Source organism: Acomys russatus, chromosome 26, assembly GCF_903995435.1.
Source record: "Acomys russatus chromosome 26, mAcoRus1.1, whole genome shotgun sequence".
NCBI lineage: Eukaryota > Metazoa > Chordata > Mammalia > Rodentia > Muridae > Acomys > Acomys russatus.
Window position 1 is genome coordinate 37,375,597 of NC_067162.1, and position 20,080 is coordinate 37,395,676.

Here is a 20,080-nt window from a genome sequence, read left to right on the forward strand (position 1 = left end):
CATTACATATGATAAAAATTCTAGGTCATAGACAGTATTGGCATCATATTTTATCTTCAAATTTAATGCCAGGGTTTCTGAAAAAATATCATTGAGAGTAGACATATGTTAAATGTATTATAAAATAATTAGGACATTGAGATGCACTCTGTGAAGAGGATTGTCTTAAAAATTATGGAATGACAAGGGATGGGATAAACATTGAGATGTGACAAGAATAAATGAATAAAAAATAAAAAAAAATAAAAAAATTATGGAGTGACATTTGTTTCCTTTTTCAGATGAATTTAGGAGATTTATATGGAATTAATGATATTAATGTTTTTATTCAAATTGCATATTATTAAATTGCATGTCATTCATATTGAAAAATTATGATTAAAATCCAAACTGAGCAATGAACTTTATAATGTAAATCAATTCGGTCTCCCAGAAGTATAAGTGATGATTTATTTAGTATGTACCTAAGGTATGGATCTAGATGGAGGACTAATCATTTGTAATTCAAAGCCAATTAATAACTTGTAGTCAAGCTTTGGGCTGCATATTAATTCATTATAAAATGTTACAGAGTATATTAGTATATTCTAGTATAATATATTAAGTTATAACAAAATAGATTAACAAACTGGTTGAATAATGAAGGCATTAATTTTCCAGAGTGCTGCTCACTTTTGAAGTTATGTGTTGTGTTAGTATAGGTATTTTGTGAAACAGTTGCCAAGAAAAAGGTAAACACTGTGAGATTTTTTTTCGGGAAACACTATGAGAGAAAACACAGAGGGAGTTGGCTGAGTCATACGACTATCATTACAGGTGGAGGGTCCGGCATTGAAATAGAAGTCTGTTATAGTACTGTACAATCCAAGAAAGATCCGCCAAGGTATTTTTGGAGAGCTCTTTATTCAAATCAGAGGAGCCCCATTATTGTGAGGAATTAGAAAGCCTGCTACTTCCAGTCCTTGCCAGGACTCATCCATGAAGCATCACATTGCAGTAGTAAGCATGACGTCGGCTGAGAAGCCTGGTGGTTAGGGTCTAGTTGAAGAGTCTGTGAGGCACATTTTCATGGGCTCATATTTATCAAATATGCTTTTTGGTTTTGTTAGCTCATTTATCTCATTGGTTCATATATTAGTTCAACACATACTTTGTGATTATCTGCCACATATACAAAGCCATGGTCAGTGAGCTGACCATTACATCTGTTCTTTTAGAGTTTATTTGTAGGTTTTGACAGTAATTACAGCATAATCTTGTATTTTTAAGTAAGTATAATGTAACCTAGTAGTGCTTTACATAAAATGAGCCCATTTATTCCCATATTTACAAACTTATGCTTAAAACAATAATTCTGTATATTTCTCGTAAGAGGAAGCATACATAATAGATCCCTGTTTGCTTAGTTATCGTTTGTCTGCATTTTTCAAGCCAAAGCTTAAGCTATGAGCACTTACTGTTTTGACAGATAAAAGCACAGAAAATTCTGTTGTTCTCTTGAGTTTCTTTCATATTCTTTTAAAATTGGGAAGAAGTGAAGATCATTTGGGAACACTCTCATTGTTAAATATTAGTAGAAGGTATTGAACAAAGTGGGAAAGCTTTAGAAAATCCTATCACGAGCAATGAATGCCATGAGTAATCTGGTAACCATTTCTAACTCCCTATTACACTTAAAATACAGAATGCCTTGAGAACTGTAGCAATCTAGTGGATTAGAAACTATGGTAGGAGGCTTGAGGTCTTATCTATGAAGCCCACTCCAGAGAGTCCGTCTCCATAGACCACATCATATTTACTTTTCATTATCCGCCAATTTCTGTACAGTTAAGATCTGAGATAAATGCCTGTATAAGTGTATAATATTAGATGTTTGTGGAAATGAGAACCAGACACCTACTCAGCTGATTCTGAGGAACAGTTTGAACCTCTATGGTCTGGTATCCCATGCCTGTCCCTTTTTGGGGCTACGAAGCCAAGGGGTACATCTATACCACTGCCAAGCTGATTTAGGCCAGATTTCAATACAGTTTGGTCAGCAAGAAAAAATGATTCTATCAAATGTCTACAGAAGAGGTTTGGGAGCACGATCTGATGTTCAGGGCTCCTTTATGCAAAACTTACTTCAACTTCACCAGCCAGAAGCGAGAGGAGTGGTGACCTACATATCCAAGGACACTGACTTTGTTTAATAAGCTGTGTGGTAACTCTCAAATAATGACTAGTTATTTTTAAATTAAATTGAAAAATGAAGTGCAAGTTAGAAGAAGAAAGATTACAAAGACCACAAATTAGTTGTGAAAATTCACCAGTTCCATATCCTACTGATTAAATGAAGTACTTTAAATGTGGCAGACTGACTTCAAGTCTGTATCCTTTGCAAAGATAGTGATCAGTTACAGAGGGTCTTTCATGTCATTTTGGAGTGGCTATTGTTAGACATGTAGAAACACCATTTTTTTCCTATTCCTGTTATGTGAACAGAGTGCAGAAGCATCATGTCACAGTACCCAAGGGACATTCATGATGCCAAAAGAAACATATTTCCTGATTGTAATTATAGAACAAATGATAAGATGGAAATTGGGGCTTTTTTTTTTTTCAGAGCGTATAATCATGAGTAAGTGGTTCCTATGGGATGGGCGAGCACACTTCTCTGAGTGAGCTGTCTCACTCAGTGCTATCATTTGGCTGTCAAGCATCATAAAACATAGAACTCTGCTTACACTTCAAAAAATCCCAACCACAAAAGTAAAAGTCATTGATCCAAAAACTATGTCATATCAGCTGCCAAATCTAGAAACTTGACTTAAAAAAAAACAGCTAAATCAAAAACTGTTCTTAGAAAAAGAAAAAGGAAAGAGGCATTATTTAATTATGAACGTGCTTTCATGTGTCTATACTTGCAATAGAAAAAAAAAAAAAAAACAAAGCTATGATGGGAGCATTTAAGCCAATGTATTAGTGAATTTATTAAAGAAAAGATGTGGATAGCAGAGAGTAGAAAGGTATTGGCCAGAGTGTAGAGTGTGGATACAGAACTGCTGAGGTGGGGAGAGGGCACAGCCGTCAGTAGGAGAGACTGAGTGGGTTCCTCTGGTGACAATCTCTGAGACTGATTAGAGCACTGACAATGGCATTTACATTCCATCAGTTTTGCCCGTAGAGTAGAATGGAGTGATAGAGATGGGCCCATGTTTCAAAAGAGAATTCAACATTTTTTTTTTACCAAAAATTACTTGTTCCTGCATTGTACCTGAAAGTTGGGTGTGTTAAAATTGATGAATGTTTTTTTAAAAAATTACAATTGGAATCCATTTCTAAAACTAGATCCTAGAGGGGCTCCTTTCACTCTCGTCTTCCTTGTGAGATAAAGTCATACCATTTCTTTGTGAAGCATGTTGTTTACAACTTTGATAAGTTAATAAGTCAAAGAGAATAGAGAGATGTCTCAGTGGTTAAGGGTGCATATTTCTCTTGCTGAGGGCCCAAATTTGGTTTCCAGCATCACATCTGGAGATTCAGCACCCTCTTCTTGATCCTATGGTCACTGCGCTCATGTGCACATACCCACAAGCAGATGCACATATATACATAGTTTAAAAGTATATTTTCTACAAAGTGAATGATTTGTCAATAAATCCCCTAAGTTTAGCATTTATGAGATTTTTATAATTAGAGATGTCTCTGAGATGTAATTAATCAAAGAAACATGTAGGTATAAATTGTTTTGATAATTCATTAAGCTTTTATTGGGTTACAATTAGACCACATCTTTAAAAAAATTAATGAAGATAATTACCTAATCTTAAGTTGCAAAAACTTCTCATGGGAAAATATGCCCTTGTTTTGAGTAATGATATAATTTAACTCATTGCAAAAACTCCAAAAAAAAAATCAATATTCAAAGGCTGAATGGAGTTCATAATTGGTCTCTGTTGTTTTCTATGTCAAATATGTAATCACATAAGAAAATTGAAAACAGTAATCTGCTGGTGCTTCTGGATGGTAGTAGAAAGACAGGTTGCATAAAACACACCATGTTCATGGTTCTGTGTTTGCTAGGCTGTGCCAACCTCACCATTTCTACCCAAGATACATTTTACGGTTGTGTTCTGAGTCCTGCTCATGGGTTTCTCTCCATGTTAGAAAAGATTTGGAAAACCTGCCAATTGTTTTCCCTCAACTCAGCAACGTCTTTAGTATGTTTACAAGTGACAGCCTATAAGGATCATTGATCTCCTCTGAGCCTGTAGACCCAGAAAATACACTTAGATTTGTGCAGTGACATTTAGATTGGGTTTTTTGTTTGTTTCTTTCTTTTTAAAGCCTGTGGTCTGCGAATGTTTATTCAGTCTCCTCAGGGAACTTTAGGAATGCTGAAAGTTCATCTCAAGGATTTAAACTCCCCTGAAAAACCAAGGAGATCTATTCAAACTTTCTTAGAGGGGTTGATTCTATTTTTAGATAAAGATGATATTTTAGTTTTAAATATGTATCTATGTGTGTAGCTTTGTGCATGCTAGTGCACATGCACACAAAGGCCAGAAAAGGAAAGGGGGGGTCAAATCCCATGGAGACGGAGTCACAGGTGGCTGTGAGTCAACTGACATGGATGTTGGGATCCGAACTCCAGTCTTCTGCTAAAGCAACAAGGGCTGTTAACCACTGATCCATCTCTCCAACCGGAAACAGGTTTCTTAAAGACCCTGATTTTGTAAATCTATGTCTAAAGACATTTTGATGAGGCAGGCTCTTCTGAAGTGAAAGAGATTCTTGAGAACGCCACCTACAAATAACTTTTGTATGACTTGGGGTGTTGAGTTTACATCTGAGAGCAGTAGGTTTATATGTGCCTTGAGATTTAATGTCTCCTTTGTCCTCATAGCTCTTGGCAGCTGCTTTGCCGGGCTGCTTTTACATTCACGCCTGCTTTTGTTGGTGTAAATATATACGGGGGCGGGGGGGAAGCATCTGCTTGTTCTACCCTTGACTGTTCTTGTGATTCATGACACCATTTTCTGGCAATCCGTCCTTATCTTTATCTTACATATGAAAGTTATTGAAATCCTCTTTGAAGTTGGCCCCTTTTTTTTCCTAGAGAAAACATTATAAACTACTTGCATTTATTCTCGTTTGAGTTCTTAGACTTTTAATTTGGGGTAGGTTATGAGAGCCATGAGAAATTTTATAAAGTACCCCCTTGTCATTGTTCTTGCTGACTCCCATATCTTCCTAGAAACACTCCTTTCTCTGTAATAGAAAGGCACTCCATCAAATCCTAATTTCCTGGAACTCAATTTTTCTTGTAGGCTGTTTGTTAAATGATTTCTTCTTCACACGAGCAGAAGTTATTCCCTTTGTTGGCATAGACAACCCAGGCTTATTGTTTAATAGGTAAGACTGCCCAGAAGTCTTGAGTCACTTGAGGATTTTTATGACCAGAAACAAGAGCTGGGGAGGTCCGTTCTCCATTCTCTCCTTTACCCTCGCTTTTGCAGCCCTTCACACTGGGTTTGCATTGTAGGAATCAGATGACAGAAAAGAAATATAATTTGCTCTTGACATTGCTGGAAGAGTTGCTGCAACACAAAGAGGATGCCGAGGACTTTCGAAGGCCTGGGTTGCTTCTGAGAAACTCCCCTCTACCCTACTTAGCTTGTCCCCACAACTAGACTTGATTCTGAAAAGAAAAATGCCACCAATTCTAATGCTCACTCGTTCACCAGGGAGGGGTCCTGAAACAAGGAATTGTTGTCTAATCGAATAGGAGGCTGTGTCTGGAGAAGGCCAGTGAGGAATCAGTCCTGGGATTCTCCATCTAAGAGCAGTGGTGGTGCATCTTTATGCTATGCTAAGGAAATTTCACTGAGAGAGTTTGAATTGTACGGATCCTAGGGAATGCTGGCTCTACAAGGGTCCCATAGACCACACGCATAAAGATCAACGTCAGGGCACATCAGTTTTCCCATTTTCCGAGCTTCTCAATGAGCTTCTATTTGGGAGATTTCCATTTTGATGTTGCTTAAGGAGACGTTTCCTCTGACAGCTGAGCCCAACGTGACGCTCACATTGGGGGGACACAGACTTCCGTGTGATGTATCCTCTCTGAGTGTCAGCCAACCAAGGCAGGAAGTAACTGAGCACTAGCCAGCATATGGAAAACGGAATTAGGTGATAGGCGTTGTGCTCTATGCCTGAACCAGGCAGGGGTATGTGTTCTCCTTTCCTTTTGGTCAATGCTTTCAGCAAATGCCTTCAAGGAAGCACCCAAGGTCATTTTCAGCTATTCTACCTGGCTCCTCTCAATCCACTCAAGCTGACAGTCACAATTAATCACTAAAAAGGATTCAACATGAAGGAAGGCAGAGAAATGAAACAACCAGTGAGATATTCTACAGAAATCAAGCTATTTAAGAAGACAGGCAACAAGGATAAAACTCAGTACAAGTAATTTAAGTAGTTTTTTTTTTTTTTTAGAAAAGCAAACCAAAGAGCTAAAAGAACTAACTGTAAATTAAACTGGAAAGAATGAGCTATATCAACACTTGGATTCACTTCCTAGACGATGAAGTGGATGAAGGGTGTTTGGCCCACATGTGAATAAGTGTGGATCAAACACCTTTAGGAGATGAGAAAGTAAAATAGATTTGCCGAAGATGCAGAGGCGACACAGCCCGAATGAGTAACATCCCAGAGTGGTCAAAGGGTCAAGGTCAAAATGATAATCATAGGACATCTGTGAAAATGTTTAAGCTGAGTAAAATCTATGCATATTGAAAGGGTTCACCGTATGGGGCTGAAAGTTTGCTCCGTGGTTCCGAGCAGTTTCTGCTCTCTCAGAGGACCTGAGTTTACTTTCATCACCCACCCCGGTCACCTCACAGCCTGGTACTCTGTATCCATCTCTGTTCTCCTGCACTTACGCTCATATGTCCACATGCACACACACACACACACACACACACACACACACATAATTAAAAAAGAATAAAAATAAATTTTTCTCAAGAAGAAAGGGTTTACTGATTTACTATGCTCTCTGGAGAACACTGGAAGAAAATAATCCATGAAAATCAAAAGATAGAATCACAAGAGGATCAGGTACATTGAAAAGAATAAAGTCAGAAGGCGCTGTAGTGATCTCCACATATTAAGGGGAAAACAGCCCCATAACAAGAGTCATATTTACAGTAAGCACAAAAAATAACAGAGTCCATCAAGAACTATTGCTATTCCACATACATTTGGTGTAGTGTCCAGTTACTTCCTGCGTAGAAACATCACTCGTTTCTATTTCCATGTAATGATCTGTCCTCTAGCATGTAAGGTGACTGAACAGCAGGGGTCTTGTTTCAGCCTTCTTAGCTCTGAAAACAATAAACAGCAATGGATTAACCACCCATTGTACGTTTGAGAGGTATAAGATTTTGTACAGCAATTTCACAGATAAAATATGTTTTCACTTTGTAAAATTTCACCTCAGTTTTCAGACCATACCTCATATCTGGTATTTTTCACTAGGGAAATAAATTTTGATTTTTTTTTTGAGGGGGGCTCAGAACTTAGGAATATTTTTAAAGCTTACAGAACTTTTATCCAACATGTGAACATTGTAGAAGATGTAAAAAGTATTGCTGTTAACATATCTAGTACTTTTAGAAATTACCAAAGTTATAAAATGTTCCTAAAATAAAAGTGTTATCCTTTTCTATAAGTTAAGTCTGAACTTATAGTTGTCTCTCCGAACATGGGTAATTCATTCCAGGAATCCAGTGCACATTAAAGTCTGCAAATGGTCCAATGACTCTTGTAAAAAGCGAGGTGTTAATATATATCCTGAGTGTGTCTCTCACATGTTTACAGTCATGCCCAGGTTACTCATAATGCCTAACGCAATGGAAATGCTGCATGATTAGCCACTACACTCTGTTGTTTACTGAGCAATGCCAAGGAAGCTCTGTGCCATACTCAGTGCAGAATTTTTTCCCAGTGGGAAAATGACTTTTGAATTGTAACGTAGTTGTGACATAGTTTGAAACATAATTATGTCATCCTAACTTGATAAAATTAGCATTCTTCACTAGTGAATAATTGACTGACTTTTTTTTTAAGGTTTACTTCTTTCAATTTTTGAGATCATAGCGTAATTACATTTTATCCTCCCTTTTCCTTCCTCCAAATTTTCCTCTATACTCCTCCTAGCTCCCTTTCAAATTCATGGCCTCTTTTTTCCCTCTTAACTAGCTGCTATATAACCTGTTCATCTGTATAATGTTAGTTGCATGTATGCTCTCAGGGCCTACTGTTTGGTATTGGGTAACATTTTAAGAAGATATTTTGGGTCTGTGGTTGCGCTAACGTGTGGATGTGACACCCATGGATATAGAGGATTGATATATCTGTCCATGTGACTGACTTCATGATAGACTAAAGGACTTTTGTTCCTGGGGGGTGAAGAGGATTGAAAGACGTTCATTCGGCTTCCAGTTCCAATCATGGTGAAGTCAAGGCAGGATGTTGAACCAGGTGGACACGTCACATCCACAGGCAAGAGCAGAGATACAATAAATGCGCTCATGCTCAGCCACTTGCCTGCCTGTGATCGTCACAATCTCTCCACTCTTACACAGATCATGACTGGTGTGTAGCAAATGGTGCTGCCCACAGTTGGCTGGGTCTCCCGCACATCAATTACCTTGATTAAGACAATCCCCCATGGATTCGAGCCTGGGTTCGCTTGATCTAGAAACCCCCTCATTGAGACTCTCTTTACGGGTGATTCTTAAGTTGTGTTGACAAACCACCACAAGGTCAGTGATGTATTTCTGGAGCTTATGACGACCTGTGTGAGCCACAGAGTGATAAATCCTCAGTGCTGCCCTTACCTAGGGAGGAGAATCGAGGAATGGAGTCACAGCCTCCCGAGACAGAGCACTTGGGCCCAGATGCTTGTCCTCTGAGAACGTTAGCTGCAGTAGCAACGCGTGTGTAGCAGCTGGATTCCTTTTGCTCCCGTCCTTTTTCAGAGAGTTAGTTCTGTCGAGCCTTTCCACCGCTACTGCTAAGGTCTCTCAGGTTAATGAACAGAGGATTTTAAGTACGGCTAATTAAGAACGAGATGATGAACTCTTCTGGAAATGATTAAAGGCCATAACCAAAAAGCAATGCCATGTCCCTAATCTCCAGGATTCTTTTTATAGAGAATAAGTCTCATAATAGGAAACCCTTTCATCAATGTTATTTTTTATCATTAGATATAACATGGGAATGAAAATGGAGCCAAAAGAAAATGGTCTTCAGAAACCTAGCTATTACAAGAAATGACAGGCTCAGAATTGAGATGCCTGGAGTTACTTAAAAAATAATGTTCGAGCCCAGATATCCCCCACAGCAACAGCAACAAAAGACATTGCCAGAGATGTGAGTGCAGCGAAGGAGAGACTGGACCCTAAAGTGATTCGTGAATAAAAGGAGCTTGTGATTTGGGGGTACAATAGGCCCAGGGTCCAGAAAACATTGTCCACAACCTTGAAACCACAGAGAACTCGTTAGTGGCAATTCTGAGCCCAAGCGTCACGTCTGTGTGGCAGCAATAAGATATTCCTGTGGCTACCATGAAATTTAAATAGTAACACGAAAATCTCTTAAGTCACTGTGCTACAGACATATACACTCAATAAATACCCAGTGCCTCCTGTATTCTTGAGTACACATGTGAGAGTGTAAGGGAAAGTGACGGTGCAATTTATGATCCTGTTGGATGAATGGATCCATCATAGTATGGTGACCTTTGCACTTTAAAATGCTACAGTAAAAAGTGGGTGTGGAGTCATGGAGTTTTCTAGGTGGTCTGTGGTCCGATCCACTAGCATGCCAGTCTGTGGCATCTGCTTGGTGCTAGGACCCACCAACCCTAGAGTATTTTAGGGGCAGAAGCTGTCTCTGCATTCTGGGAAATCAAACACTGCCCGCCAGCCCCTAGGGATGCACTGGCACCCAGGATCTTGGTGGCTGCTTGCCGGCCAGATGTGTGGCTCTAGCCTTCAGACCCATGGGGACTCTGGTCTTTACCGAGTTCCACACTGTTTGGAGTCCTCTCACCTGTGGGTTACTGGTGCTGTTGTTGTATGGGTCTCGGATCAGTCCTTGAGTTGCTGAACATTTACTGTTGACCTGCTGTTCAAAGAAGGTGTGTGTTAGGCCCTGAGATGTTTTTTATTATTCTAACGATTCTTTGACAACAAGACCCGTTAACTCCTGACAACACCCAGCCTGCCTCAAAGAAGAAGACAAGCATCAAAGAACCTCCTTATGGAGTTGACTTCAAATGTGGCAAACCAGCCATTGGGCAAATTGTCCTCGTTTCTGCCACAGACAGAATTCTGCCTAAAAATGGGCAAGTTTAAATGCAGGCAGAGTTGATGGCTGAACTCTGCCAAGACAGGGTAAGCAAGTCCTCAATATTTGCTGCCTCACAAATATGTCTGTCAGATATATTGGACCAAAAGGTTGAAGATGGTGCTCCAATGTTATAGAGTGTGTTGGGTGACTGTCCAGGCAGTAAACTGTCTCAGTCATTTTTTTTTTTTTCATTTTGGAAGCTGCTAACCTGCACTCTGGGTTCACTCAGGTATTTAAGTTTTATCCCTTCTCAAGTTTCTGATGGGTTTGAAGACCAGATAGTTTAGTCTGTCAATTAAGCTTAGTAGGTTAGGTATTAAGATGTTTTTAGATCAAGACAGATGTTTTAAGTTAACAGAGATTAGATATGACAGATATTAAACTCCATTCAGAAATTTAGACCCAGCAAGATAGGAAAGATACTTACTTCAAGTTTGCCAAATACAAATGGCCAAATCACCACGACTGTAACATTTATATAGTTCCTGATTGTTTCATGGTTCTTCCTCCCATATGTAGTTTATTTTACTCAGGTGTAATAATATAAATATATATGTTAAAAAGAAACATAGTAAAAAATTTCCAAAAAAATTATGAGCACAGCTAAAAATCAAGTTGAGGAAATATATGTTTTTCATGTCACATTTTGTACTCAATAAAATATAAATTGCACTATAAAAAAAGTGGGTGCGGTATATGTCTATGATCATAATACTTGAGAAATTGGGGCTATAGTATCAGGAATTTGAAGCCACCCTCAGCTAAATAGTAAGTTTGAGGCTGGCCTGCTCTGTGTAAAACCTTGTCTCAAAAACTAAACCAAACCAAACCAAACCAAACTACACCACACCCAAACAAACAAAAACCAGTTCTGTAATAAATTCCCATTGTTTCCACTTAATTCTAGTAAAACAATTGATTTTATTTTCTTAGCCATTTAATTATGGATTAATATCTTGGCATTTGATCCAATCTCTAACCCATAACAGACTTATTAATGTGGGAGGAGTGGTTAATGCCTACGGAAGTCATAAACCTATTCCTACATAAAAGGCTATCATTGAGACAGAAAGCAATGCGATACAAAGTTTCCAGTGATGGGCATGAGTGGGGGGACACCCTAATGCTTTTGGAGTTTGGCCTCTACAGCATGCTGGTACTAGTCTCCTGGAATGTTTGGATGAAGTCACAAGGCATCAGAACGCTGTCAGCTGGAGGACCTTCTTAGGGTGGACAATTGACAGGGAATTTCAGATGCTGACTTTTCCCTCTAGCTTCTGTTATTTTGTTGACTTGAGAGTCAAAAGCTGAGCAGAACCTCAGCTACAGTTACCTTCATATCTTCCCAGGAGCATACCCTGTTATAGGTCTCCAGCTTGTCTCAGAGATGCTCCCTACCATCGCTTTCTCTTCTCTACCCTAACTCTCTCATTTCCCACACCTGCTCTCCCCACACCTGATCTCCATCCTAATTTCCCTCCCCACCTAGCATAACTGTCCTATGAGAGGCTCCACCTAGCAGGGAATCAAAAAGGATGCTAAGACGCCTGGCCAACATTAGGCAGAGTTCTGAGAGTCTTGTATAAGAGTAGGGGGAAGGATGGAAGGAACAAGAGGGGACAAGAACTCAAAAGAAGACCAACAGAGTCAACTAACCTAGGCCCATGAGAACTTACAGAGACTGAAGCACCAGCCAAAGGGCATGCAGGGACTGGACCTAGACCCCCAGCACATATGCAGCAGTGTGCAGTATGGTCTTCATGTGGGTCCTCTGTCAAGTGGACCAGGGGCTGTCTCTCACATGGACTCTGTTGCCTGCTTTTGGATCATTTCCCCCTAGCTGGCCTGCCTTGGCTGGCATCAGTGAAAGAGGATACACCTAGTTATGATTTGACCTGATGTGCCAGGGTGGGTCGTTATGGGGGTCTTCTCCTTTTCTGAGGAGAACGGAAGGTGTAAAAAGTGGGAAGAGGATGGGAGGGTGGGTCTAGGAGGAGAGAAGAGGAGGGGCTGCCATTGAGATGTAAAGTGAATATATATATATATATATATATATATATATATATATATATATTTTTTTTTTTTTTTTTTTTTTTTTTTTTTTTTACAAAGCTGAGCAGACCTAATCTCTAAACCTAGGACACATCTCTTGATGTTGATTGACACAATAAATATACTTTGATCTATCCTAAAATGTTAATGGCTAAGATGTAGCTATGGGAAGGGTAGTTGCCTGGCATGCACAAAGTCCTAGGTTTGCTCATCATTAAAGCATAAAATCAGGCATGGTGGTGCACTCCTATGATCCCAACCCTTGGGAGGCAGAAGCAGAGGATTCAGAAGGTCAAGGCCATCCTTGATAGAATATAGAGGTTGAGACCAGCTTGGACGACATGAGACCCTGTCTCCAAGAAAAGAGAAAATGCCATGAAATCTTGTGACCTCTCATTAGTTCATAGCCTCATCCATTCTTACGGCTGTTTTAATCATCTGCAGAGAGAACAGTGTTCTTAATGAGCCATGCTTGCAGAATTTCTTCATTAACCCTGCAGTCCCAACACTACTTACAGAAAGATGTAACGGGCCTAATTCTTTTAGTAGACAGAAGAAAAGAGTTAGCAGTTAGCTATGTCTTATTGTTGTGTTCATGGGCATGAGGCGTCGCCCGCATCACTGTCCTTCATGTTTGCCACTCTTGATCACGTTCTGCTGTTCCTTTGCAGAGCACAATGATGTCGACCAGGAGACTGCACTGGCTGCAGCCCATGGCTTCACAGGCTGTCTCTCTGCAGTGCAGTTCAGCCACGTCGCACCTCTGAAGGCTGCTCTGCACCCCGGTCACCCAGCTCCTGTCACTGTGACAGGGCATGTGACTGAGTCCAGCTGCGTGGCCCCTGCCGGCACTGATGCCACATCGAGAGAAAGGACACATTCGTTTGCAGGTGACCTAAGACACTCTTCCTCCTCAGTCACAAATTGGTTTGATCAGAGGATTTGGAAATGTTCCTAATTTGGTTGTGATTCTCTAGACGGCTTCTGGGAATTGCTTTTGTTCCATCTTCAGAGCTCTTCTTCATCCATGCTTTTCTGAGGGTCTTGATTTCTTATTCATCTGCAGTTGATACTGCGAAAATTGACAACTGCAGGGCTCCTGTGTTCACCTGTGTGATTTTATTCTAGTTTCAAAACTCTAAAAAAATTCTTCAGGATTTCTTCCCATTGCTTAGGTGTGTCACCCTGTCCTTTTCTCATGTGTGCTTTAACTGTAGATCACTCTGGAACGATGGACGACAGAGAACCTCTCACTCACACCATCAGAAGTGACTCTGCAGTAATCGGAGGTAACTGGGGACCATGAGTGACAATTTGGTGAAGTCTTATTACTGTCACTTAGTACTGGTGACTGTAAGCCTCAGAAAACTGTCTCTGAAGAATCAATGTATTTTCACTGGGGATGTAGCTCAGGGGAAGCACGCTTGGCTAGTAAGCATGAGGCCTTAGGTTCGATTCCCAGCATGTGGGGAAGGAGTTCACATATTTTAATTGCCACACAATGAATCTTGGTGATTTTTTTAAAAAAAAAAATGTTTATTCTTTGTCATCCCATAAATGTATATAATGTATTTTAAATTGTATTCATCCGCTTTTATCCTCTCTTACCTCTCCCAGTTCATTCCCGCTGAACCCCTCTGCTTTGCAGCAAGTCCCAATCCGATGTCTATGCCGTTTCTTTTGTGTGAGCCACTGTCATTGAGTTTAATTAGGCTACCTGCACAAACATAGGTGGGAGGTTATCTACTAGGGCATGGGCAACTTACCATCAGCAACACTACTGGAGAAAGCCACTCCCGGACTCCCAGAGCTTGTTAACTGCAAGAGCATTCAGGAAGGGGCGGGGCCTCTTGGATAGTCCCCTGTCTGCAATGGAATGTTGACAGACCCACTCTTGTGCACAGCTTTTCAGGCATCTTGAGGAAAAGGCTGATTTACGTTTTTTTTTTTTTTTTTTTTTTTTTTTTTTTTTTAAACTGCAAGGGTCTCATAGAATATTCCTGCATTTTAGGCATCCTTGGAAGTTTTTGTGTATATATGGATAATCTCACTAAATATACTATACTTCAAGATCTGTTGCTAAGCTCTGTAAAAATGAAGAGTGTTTAACTTAAAGATGGCTGCCTGAAAGCCACAGGGACTACTGCATGCATTTATTTCCCTAGACATATCATTGCTTCTGCAAGGGTCTATGTGGAAGCAGGAAAACCTTGAGATTAACATTAGAAGTATGCATTTTGTGCATTTCATCGCTCAGACACCCCCAGAAATGAATATTGTACTTTCAGTTCTTATCAAGTCTTAGGTGAATAGGTTGAAAGTGGTTCATAGTAATTTTAAGTTGCAGAATTCACACACAAAAAAAAAGTCTTTAAGAATATCTCTAATGTGACAGCGTCCTCTTGGAGGTATATGTTATTCAAAACCAGACTCAGAACTGAAGCTTTTTTCTTCCTGATTAATGCTCGTCAGAGGCTATTAATCAGAGCACCGAAATGTTAAGTGCCTTAACATTTCTCTGCACTCCGAATATCATATGGATGCATAAAATAAATAACTATTCGGTCGTATACCCAGATAATGTGATTATTCATATACTTGAGAAACTGAATTTTATACTGGATCCATTTGTGAATGTGTTTTAAATATTTTTATTTTTAATTGTGTGTGGGGGGAGGGGAAGGAGGAAAAAGGGGGAGAGGAGAGGAGAGGAGAGGAAAGGAGGGAACAAGGTAGGTTTGCCCCTCAAGGGTTACCACACATGAAACTGGTATGCCTTCTGGCTTTGATCTCTGTGGAGTCTGAGCTTTGGTAGCAGAACAGATGGAATAAGCACCAAAGATCTCATGCCCACCATGTGGGATTTGTCTGCCTGTTCACACCGTAGGGGTCCTCCGCTGTGGTGCTCCACCTGGTAGTACTGAGGTAGAGTTTTATCTCATTGTTGTGCCAGTGTGTAACCACAGTCGATGCCTTCAGACGTTTTCCAGTGTAGATAATCCTCCTGGGTACTCAGCTCCATGTAACCGTCCTCCTTGTTTATAAACACAGTGAGTGGTTTAAAAGCGGAGATACACTTAGTGAGATCTTTTTAAATGATGATAGAGACATGGAGTGATTTTGGCTGGACTATGAGGATGCAGGTTCAGACAGACGGAAACTGCAAACGCCTGTCCGGAGAACACACTCTCATCTTGCTTTGGATAAAACAACACAGATCATAGTAGATTATTTTATTTATTATGAAGATATTAAATTGCTTATTTTGGGGGGGGGCTGGCAACTGATGATTTTAAGATGTTTTCATTGACCACAAAAAAGCAATGACATGAAACGTGTCCCAAATTGAAATAGATATATCATATACTCACAGAAAAAGAAAGTGGGAGACCATCTCTGATGCAGATCATCTGGATGTCTCTTCTAGACCAATGTGATGGTGACATTCATTTTGTGACTGCAATAACAATCTCTTAAACATATCATTTTTTCCCACATCATAATTATTCAGAATCCCTCTCTATGAGCTAGAAACTTTATAATGAGATGATTGAACTAACTACAGCAACCCAATTAATTGTTTTTACAGAGATTAGAGGCAAAATATATAACAACACATGAATACCCTGAATAAAATTGGTTATTGATGGGATTAAATAGCCATACCCATTAGTAAAATTACAAAATGCATATTAGATTCATTACTATCTTTCTCGAGTAAACCTGACATAGGCAAAAATTGGCTTATCATCAGCAATATTCTCATCGGCCATGAAGACTCTGCCTAAGCGACTCTTACTGAGACTTTCAAATACTTTCAAATCTTGATTCAATATTGTTATAGACACCAAGATCTTGTCTCAAGGGAAAAAATATAAACAAACAAAATAATTCGGAGTCTCAGTTTTACTAAGCCAAATTTGACCCACACTGTTATTTTATATTACCCATTTTTAAAGACCTACATTCACAAGAGGCCCGCAAACCACATGTGCCAGCTGAACTACATCAGCTAGACATGATGGCAGCACCTCTATTCACGTCACACCAAGCCAAAGAATCGCTTGAAAATGAGCTCAAGATCCACTTGGGCAACGAAATGAAAGCTTATCTCCCCTGCCCTAAGATAGTTACACAATGTTTTATCTTGGAAGTACCTAGTTTCCTCTGAAAAAAAAAAAACCTAATAAAATACTTCAAAGCATGCAAACACACACAAAGAACCTACATTCATCATTAAGGAAACCCTCAAAATCACATGGGCAAATAGTAATTTTCCAAATTCTAATTTTTATTTGACTCTTTGAATGTTATCATCAGCATGAAGTGCTGTTAGATGTCCTTTCTTAAAAAAAAAAAAAAAAAGAAGAAGATTTACTTCATCCAGTTTAGAGAGCAATGAAATTTGAGGAAACAATAGTTTGCCCACTAGTTGATCTTCCAAACAATCATGGTGTGGCTGAGGCAGAAAGGACCAGTTTGACTCATGACTCAAATTTGTATAGAGTGTTTTATTAGTACTTTCTGGAGTCAAGCATCGCTCTTGAGCATGCACCAAGCTTGTTTTATGTATGCTCCCTATCTTAATATGTGGGCCGTTAGGAAGAATTGTAGTCAGGGTGCAAAGCTTAATAGAATAAAGAGTTGTCACTGTTTCGTTGAGGGCATCCCTAAATGAGTTTGGATTTGGCCTTACAGGGCAATGCCTTCTCTTCCGTGAATTCTATGACCAGTACTACAATTTGACTCACAGGTCTCTGTGCTAAGCACTGCGTTTTACCCTGCCTTCATCATATACCATCAGTGAAAATTTTAACACCATAAAAAGGCACCTTATCACCCTATGGGTCCCAGTGTGTCCTGAGGACTATCTGGGGTTCACAGTCCACTACAAGAATCTCATGTTACTCTAAAGCTGACAGCCATGAGCACAGCTAACAATTGTAATCCTTAAACTATCTACATAGAGCCCAAAGTTCTAAAACCCAGTATGCCTCATGCATGGAGAATTTTAACATATCCGCATATCAATATCCACATTTTATTAGCACCATCGAAGTGCATAACACACTCTTCTTTACCAGTTGGTTGAAAAATCAACTTCATGGGCATTGTTACATATTTAATCAGAAAACATAATCCCTTTACTGCATTGTGCTTAACTATAATTTCAAAAATAATTAAATCATCTTCATGTTTTATTATGAAGCAAAGCTTGGTCATAAAGATATGTAAATAATGCTTCCTGATGAAAAGGAACACGCGAAACAGATCCAATATAATGCACATTCAGGATAAATGGCAGGGACCCTACAAAGCTGATGGAACCCCTAGAAAAACTTAATATATTATGATACTACCTAAATAAGAAAGGCAAGAATGTTTTGTTGTGGTTGTTTATTTGTTTCTAATTTATATCTCATCAAGGGTTGACTTCAGTGGAAAATAATATTCCCTGGACTAATTAAGCAATGAAGTTGGCATGGTGTCTATTGTAACCGAAGTTCTGACTGGGGTGTTTCTTTTCTCTTCTGTTTCCAGGTCTGATAGCTGTTGTGATCTTTATCTTGCTTTGTGTCTCTGCCATAGCTGTTCGCATTTATCAACAGAAAAGGTTATACAAAAGAAACGAAGCAAAAAGGTCAGAGAATATAGACAGTGCCGAGGCTGTTTTGAAAAGCGAGCTTCATATCCAGAATGCAGTCGGTGAAAATCCGAAAGAGTACTTCTTCTGATGGGCACCGGCCCTCTAACTTGCAAGAATGGGTTCATTTTTAATAGCCAGGGGCCCTCAGTGGACAAGAACTGCTCCAACCCTGACCGTACAGGCGATGGATCTGCAGCACCACCATCTTGCCGTGTCCAGGCTCAGGATGGCTCCAGGCAGCCTCCTCCAGTGATGCGCTCCTCCTAGCCATCATCCTGTTTAAGAAAGGAGCTAGCTATTGGTGTCCCTTTCCAACCTCTGCACACGATCAAAGCCAAGTTAAACTTGCTTCACAACTATGGTTTTTAAACGTGGAAACTGTAGCCCTTCTCTTCATGCTGTAAAACATAAAGTTTTGTTAGAGGTAAGAAATCAAAATCGGACTATAATGGCCTTGCTTTACCTGAGACCACTTGTCCTGTTTGCTTTCGTCTTCACATGGTGTTGTTCATGAGCCTGGACATGCTTCTGAGATCCTGTTTGGCTGGTGTTCGCATCTTCAATGGCCAAGATTCTATCCATAAAGCCCCCTTTGCCTTTCTCTGTATTCCATTCAATACATCAGTAGTCTGAAAAAAAATGTTTTCTTGTCTTTGGCTTGTTTGTATTGCTCTTTTTCTATTAGAGTCTTTTCTGATACTTTTTAATGCATTTTGTTTTGAGTGTCTGACTTTTAACTTTGAACATGCAATTCCTCTATAAAAAGAACTCGGAAAGTACAATGGTTGTCAGTATGTGATGTCACGCCTCTACAGAGAATTTCTTATCATTGTTTGAAGATAACTGGTTAAGACCCTGAGCAACTGGAACTTTCCAAAGACTGTAAAATGTTTTCCATTACACTTGTCACAGAACAAGTCCTAAACACAGCAAAAATATATTTTAATTGCAACTGTATTACCTCAAATATACTTAGGAGGCTATACCCCAAACGTTAAGGCAGTTGTTCTTTAGGTTTCTGTTTTTCTAAAGATTATTACCATTTTTTCTTTGATCTCCCTTGAGGATTTTCCATGGAGTATCTTCTTGTCTGTTAGACAAGGAGAAAATATCAACTGTAGAGCTCCATTCCACATTCTAATACACAGCTACGCCTCTGGCATGAATTTTGCTCTGCACTAAACCCCAATATATGTACCTTGTAATCTGAGTTGTAACACAGGTCCTAGTTTTTAACCAGTAGATAAAGTAATAGATGTTGACTCTCTTATTAGACTCACGCTCTAGCTGTCCTTCTGGGAGCCCCTCATGTAGGATGATTAGGACCTCAGAAAAGACCAAGAATCAGTATAGTGTACTCACTAGTTCATGGTGATTAGAGCGTGTGTATGCAATGGGTACTTCATGAAACTATAACAATAATGATCTTTAAGGCCAAGTGAACAAGATAATTGCATGGAATTATCTTTGAAGTCCATAAGCCCATTTAATAATGAAAGAAAGCACTTTGCAATCCATGTGCAAGCCTTCAGGTGCCTCCAAAATAAAAAGTTAATTCCTCAGTTTTTTTTTTTAATAAAAGAAAAAGAGGAAATATGTGGGTTCAGCATCACTAGCATCTTATTTACCATGTTTCCCTTGTTGACTCTTCTTAGAAAAAAAATTCTGCTTGTCTTTCCCCCAAAGTACATGGTCCTTGTTAATATTTCCATAAATACCCGACTAAATCTTAAAGGACCTGGATTGATGAAGAACCTATGTTGGTAGATGGCATCTATATGTCTGTGCATATGTACACACACACACATACACACATACACACATACACATACAGAGAGAGAGACAGAGAAAGAGAGAGACAGAGAGAGACAGAGAGAGAGAGACAGAGACAGACAGACAGGGATATAGAGAGACAGAGACAGAGACCAAGAGACAGAGACAGAGAGACACATGTAGTGACAAGAGAAGTACTTACTA

General features: G+C 39.5%; 1 protein-coding gene across 1 annotated transcript in view; it reads left to right on the top strand.

Moving 5' to 3' along the window:
* Cntnap4 (contactin associated protein family member 4) overlaps positions 1-19,440 on the top strand; it is a 288,717-nt gene extending 269,277 nt beyond the window's left edge. The window contains exons 22-24 of the mRNA XM_051168839.1: positions 13,128-13,346; positions 13,674-13,745; positions 17,998-19,440. Of these exons, the coding sequence (XP_051024796.1) occupies positions 13,128-13,346; positions 13,674-13,745; positions 17,998-18,191 (485 nt within the window). The 3' untranslated portion in view covers positions 18,192-19,440. The remainder of the gene's footprint in view (positions 1-13,127; positions 13,347-13,673; positions 13,746-17,997) is intronic.
* The last annotated feature ends 640 nt before the right edge of the window (positions 19,441-20,080 follow it).